Raw genomic sequence first — 6,000 nt, forward strand, 5'->3', positions numbered from 1 at the left:
ACTCAGTCTCTAACAAAAATGATTACCAGAAATCTTCCTGTGGGTGAAGGGCGGCCGGCGCGTAAGGCTGTCAACATTACCGCCATCTGTGAGCCGATTGTCTAGAAAATGTGGGAGCCTCGACGTCTCACAACTTACGGACCTCCATGGCCTGTTACAGGGATACCTTTACTCTTTTTCTTTTTACCTTTTGAATGTCATTTATTCCTGCGGAAGGGGCATCTTTAAACCTTAACTTTCTGGCAACATGAATTATATAATATATAGCTGTTTCTCTAGTAGAACGACAGGTCATTTAAAGACGACACTGAAGTAGTCTGTTGAGAACATATTTTAATGCTGTCTTCTCAGATGTGACCGCCTCTGTTGGTCTAGTGGTCAGCGTTCCTGGCTGCAGATCCAGAGGTCCGGGTTCGATTCCCGGCGCTACCAGATTTTTCGGAGTAGTGGGTCCACTCAGCCTCGTGATGATAATTGAGGAGCTATTTCAAGGAAACGGCGGCTTTGGTCTAGAAAACCGAAATTAACGGCCGTGGGGATTCGTTACGCTGACCACGCGACACCCTCTATCCGCTAAAGTTGGCACTAACTTCGCCGACAAGCGGCGGTCGCTCGATCGGTTTGGTTCGGTTGCGGACTGAAATCACGGAGTTACTTCTCAGATGTGACGAAGCTTAGTCATGTAGAAGTTTACCGAAGTTTCAGAGAAACGAACTGCCATCTTCAGGGCCAAAGAGCAATCGGGACAGACACTCACACCAATAACAAGTGGACTAAGCCGAGGATCAGGGATGTAAGTCGTGCTAGGAGCCCAGAGAAACCAGTGGAAACAAATACGAGTTGAGTAAGACAAGGATAATCACCTCGGTGAATTTGTAACATGTCCAAGGAGATAGCATTCGTTCTAGTCACCGCCGTGAATTCCCCAAATCTCTAAGGTATATAATGTCCTTCTCGTATCAAATGCCGTTTTCTTGTTTCAGGATTTCGAGACATGTGGCAGAAAACTTCGGACAGTCACTCAGCTCAGACGAAAGGTAAGAATCTAAACTCCTTCTTACTTTACCGTCAACAAATGTCATAACGCCGTTGTCTGATATCTGCAGATTTGTGGCTTTATGTTTCATATCTTCATTTGTTTGAAAACTTGCAATATCTTCTCGTAGTTACTTAATTCGCCGCTAGAGGCTTCAATGAGTGTCACGTGTTTGGGACTCCCCGACTCGTTAACTAACATGCCAGTACAATACACGGTCATTTTGGACTTCTTGGTTTAGTAAGTGATGTCACGCTGCGTTGTAGTGTGTAATTTAATAAATAATAATGCTCTTGTCAGTATTTGTCTCGAGAAACGTTAATGTTGCTTAATGACAACAAATCCGGCAACACTTCAGTACAAGGTTTAATTTGGTAGGAGTTGATTTAAAACGTGCCACGATTTTTCTAGTATATTTAGCTGAATCTAGGTGAAATTGTTAACACTGAAAAGTAGAGATTTATAAAGAAATGAGGAATTCATAATAAGTGAAATAGATACCGAGCAACGTAAACTCTTGCCACGTACACTTGATAGACTACACAGTTGGTAGACTTTGTATAGTTCAGATTGTGATGAATATTGGAATAGTTAATATTTTTCGCAACGATACTGACACACCAAAACTGCTTTCATAGAGAAATTAAGAGAGACTATTATACATGAAATGCTTTCTACCATTCAAGAAGATTTTTACATTTTTCCATTCTCTTGTAAGGGGGCTGAGATAGCAGAACAATGGAGATGTGTGATTTCGAGCCCTCTCCAGATGTAATTAGGATCATCAGAGCGAGGGGGATGAGATGGGTGGCTCATGTAGCATGCTTCGAGTAGGAGAGAGAGCAACACATAGTTCTGTAGGAAATTTTGAAGGGAAGGGAACATTTGGAAGACATAAGTATAGATGGGAGGATAACATAGGATAAGAGAGCAGAGATTGGATTCATTTTGAGGACAGAGAACTAGTATCCGGCTCTTACGAACACAATAAAGAACTTTCTGGGTTCATAAAACGGTTGAAACTCCTTGACTTGCTGTGCAATTGTAAAATTCCCATGAAAAACTCTACTTCATAAACTTAATTACTTACTTAGTTCAGAATTAGTGTGTTTTCGGAATTTGTCCATCGTCCGGTGTTCTAAAAGCCAGAGAACACAACATTTCGGATAGTTTATCTGCTTCCGTCCTCAGGTGAAGGAGAGACACTCAGTTGGGTTCCTTAGAAAAAGATAACCTCAGTGGCTGAGGTGAGCTGTTTCTGAGGGACCCAATAAAATAAGTGTCCCCCCTCTCACCCGAGGACGGAAAGAGATCCAGTTCGCGAAACGTCGCGTTCGCTATGCAAGAGTTGAGATTTTTACGGCGATGACTATGATGAACGCCGTCTTCTGTGATTTGGCGCCGTGTAGATCCTGTGTGAACGGACGGTCCTCCGTAACGTCTGTTCACACGAGATGTACTCGGCGCCACATCCCAGAAAACGGCGTTCATCATTGTGCTTTCTGGTTATTAGAAAACCGGACGGTGGACAAGGTCCGAAGACGCAGTAGTTCTGAGTGATATACGCAAACGTCAGAACCCTTCAGACCTTACTTAGTAATTCAGTTTCTGGGCTATGTATGCGATGTACCTAAGCGTATATGGTGTAAACAGTTTGGTCATGAATTTTATTTATTTTTTCATAATTACCTACCTAGGTACCTCTCGTTATAATTTTTAGTTATGAAGACTTAGATGTTGTGCTGTGGAACTACTTTTATTCCTTTTAAGAATTCTTTCTCAGGTTGGAATCAATTTTTTCAGGACAACTCTTGAAAGTGTAATTGCCATCAGAAGCAGCAATTGACAAAAGAGCATTTTCATGTTGAAAAGTTCACTTAGCAGTTCAGAACAAGCTGGAGACTTTGAGTTAATTTGAGGTCCATACACTCCACCACAGTATTTGCAAATTTCTCTAATAAACATGGCTGCGTGCATATTGGCAAGGTTATCAGTTACGTTTCATAAATTGCTTTAGCGTGTCCTCTGTTACGTTCGCAGTAAGAGAGAGAGAGAAGGAGTACGTGTGTTACTTTTGTGACAGTCCAAACCTGTACAGTTCTCCGTGGACGCTATAATCCACTCTAACCATTTCAGAGAGGCCGAGTTATTAGCGAGTTCTGACTTGTTTTCGTATCTGGGCAGAAAACTACTGCCTTGTTTTGTTTATGTCAAGTTGGACGGCCGGAAGAGGCAAGGTCACCACGGGAGGCAAGTCTGGAAGATGTGGATTTTGTTTTGTTGGCATGCGTGGCTGTCAGAAAGTGTAGCTGGGCCCTAAACTGAAGAAAGTAACGGCTTTCACATGTGGGGTTCCGAGTTCTGTATCTTGGGAACTGTTTTATTCTCAAGGGCCGTTATGTGATTGGCTTGTTCTGATTTCATGATGAATTTGGTTAGTTAAATTCAGACAGTTGGAGACGAATTCGTGTCTGCAGATCCTTCTTGGGGGATGAAGTGATGCTCCCGCAGGAGACCAGAGACCAGTCTTCGGGGACTTGGCGTTTTGAATTGATCGGAGGCAGAAGTCATTGGGCTACGCTCCTGTGTTTCTCTAAACTCATCAGTCCTTGACTTTGGATCGTTAAAATCTGACAATAAAAAAGGGCCAGATTACTCCGTACTTGCAAAGAAAGTTGTAATATTTGGCTTCTGAATAAATAAACAGTTTGTGGGCAGTGGAAGTTGTGATGTTGATTTGGAGCAGTGGACTTGCTTCAAGTGTGCAGTTTCCGGTTGCCTCAGTTATTGCCGTAACACGATCCTGAAACGAGTCAAGTGATCTACCGAAGCCGGTACATAAGTACAAAGACAGAATGGGGGACGGTTATACAATTGATATATATTTAAACATTTTGAAATAGTTTGAAGTGTGTTGGGTTCTGTCGAATAATATTTCACCACATTGCAATCGAATTTCCTTGCATTTCGCAAATTATATTAAGATTTTTTGGTTATGGTGAAATGCTGTTTGGTTGGGAGTTTATAAATACATAAATATATTAATTATATTTATACATAAATGAATTCGTGCATTAAATATAATGTAGGCCACGGTCAAGGTTTTTAACACCGCTGCTCGCCAAATAAGATTTCGGTTCCAAACATATAGCGGGTTTTCTTTAAGTTTTTGTTGGCTAAAACAATTTTTACGCAACATTGAACATAAACTTATGAATAATTATTAGATCAGTTTTCTTAATAACTCGTAGTATGTAACTCGTAGTACACCTTAAGGGCACTTCCTAGTACTGATACCATAAATGTCTATAAATATTAAGAACATGTTTGTTTAAGCACTGTATATCTATTTGATAATGTGACATGTAGACCGGTTGCTGGGAAATGACCGTGAGATAAGAAAATGTACAACAAAACAAGCGTGTTTCCACGGCAACTGTTCGATACAGCAACAGAGGGAAGGTGTTTTCTGTGCGGTCCGTACCGAGAAAATATAAGCAGGACAGTTAGTGATAAGTTAGAAGGTGAGTTGAGTGAAGTTATTGATGAGTTGGTTGGTGAGCGACTGAGTGAACTGTTGAGGTTCGATCATGAGTTGTTGCAGTTAGAAGCTGGTAGCTGAGGCCGGGGATAGTTCGGGAACCCAGAGGAAGGGGAACATCCACAGTTGGAAACCGCTGCAGAGCAACAGCTAATGACGTAACTGTGGACACTGGCGTGTGTGTAACAGTGAACTGTAATATGTAGTCACGCGCTGTATCGAAGAGCCCAATAAATCCGATCATCGATCCAAAACCCGTCTATAATCACTCCATATACGTGACAATATGAATAAATAAATGAGCATTAGGGAAAATACATATGAAACATGTTCTAGAAAATGTTTGTGCTTGTGCATGTCTGAGCAGGTTTACAGCCTGTCAAAGTATGAGCACTGTAAAAACATTGCGTTATGTTGTTTCCACCAAGAATCCCGTATTAATTTTCAGTAAAATCCGCTTACAGAAGTACGAGAGAGGTGGACTGGCCCTCGATTCGTTGCAAAAAGACAGGATAATATTCTAATTCGCAGCGGAGTAATTTAAAATTAACAACATTCATTGTGTAAAGCCGTGTTTCTGCTTTCTCAATTCTCGATCCACTAAATTTCACACTCTCTTCTTTCATGTATTTGCAGTTAAAATACAGAACACCTTGTTGCCGGCTCAGTCAATGCTCTTATTTGCCAACGGTAGAAATCGCTGTATATACGTGTATTTACATACATATAGTGCACTGATGAATTTAAAAAAAGAAGGATTTAATTTTAAATCTTTATATTGTTGCATGGCGTACGGAGAACAAAAACTGATAATTTTGATGCCGACTGCAACAGGCTCCTAAGATACAATATTACAACGTTACTTAGCCATTTTGTTCTATAAAATTTGTCTTAAGACTTAGAAGTGTTTTGGGGATATACTTATTAAATTCTTTGCAGCAGTCTGCAGCCAACTGCGCGCACTGGTTCTACCCTGAAGATGGAGGCGACACGTTACGCCGAAACGCCAGTTCACAAAAGATCTACACGGCGCCACGTCCCAGAAGACGGCATTCTTCAGTATTATGCGTGTGTCTGTGTGCGTCGGGGCGGGGCTTGTAAGATATTTCCTACTTGGAAGATTACGAGGCAGGGCTCGCTCGTTCATACGAAATTGGGATAAATAAAACATTCTTCTCGGACCTCAGAGATCTCTAACGCGCTGTAATTAGTTGTAGTTGTATATATATTTTTTTCCTTGGCACTACAGCCCCAGTGGGCCTAGGCCTACCTCCATGAACTTCTCCGTTCACTTCGGTTTCTCTAGATCTTACACATTCGGTAGGACTCCTTGGGCGGGTGATCAGCTCGTCGCAAAGCCTCTACCTGTACACAGACACAGAAAAACGCACACACACAAACTAAAAATCCATGCCCTGAGTGG

The 6,000-nt window shown here is 41.6% G+C and overlaps 1 protein-coding gene across 1 annotated transcript in view; it reads left to right on the plus strand.

Moving 5' to 3' along the window:
- LOC111864117 overlaps positions 1 to 6,000 on the plus strand; it is a 487,205-nt gene that overhangs the window by 124,973 nt on the left and 356,232 nt on the right. The window contains exon 5 of the mRNA XM_023851148.2: positions 984 to 1,037. Coding sequence (XP_023706916.1) covers positions 984 to 1,037 — 54 coding nt within the window. The remainder of the gene's footprint in view (positions 1 to 983; positions 1,038 to 6,000) is intronic.

The sequence above is a fragment of the Cryptotermes secundus genome, unplaced genomic scaffold (genome assembly GCF_002891405.2).
Source record: "Cryptotermes secundus unplaced genomic scaffold, Csec_1.0 scaffold708, whole genome shotgun sequence".
Taxonomy (NCBI): domain Eukaryota; kingdom Metazoa; phylum Arthropoda; class Insecta; order Blattodea; family Kalotermitidae; genus Cryptotermes; species Cryptotermes secundus.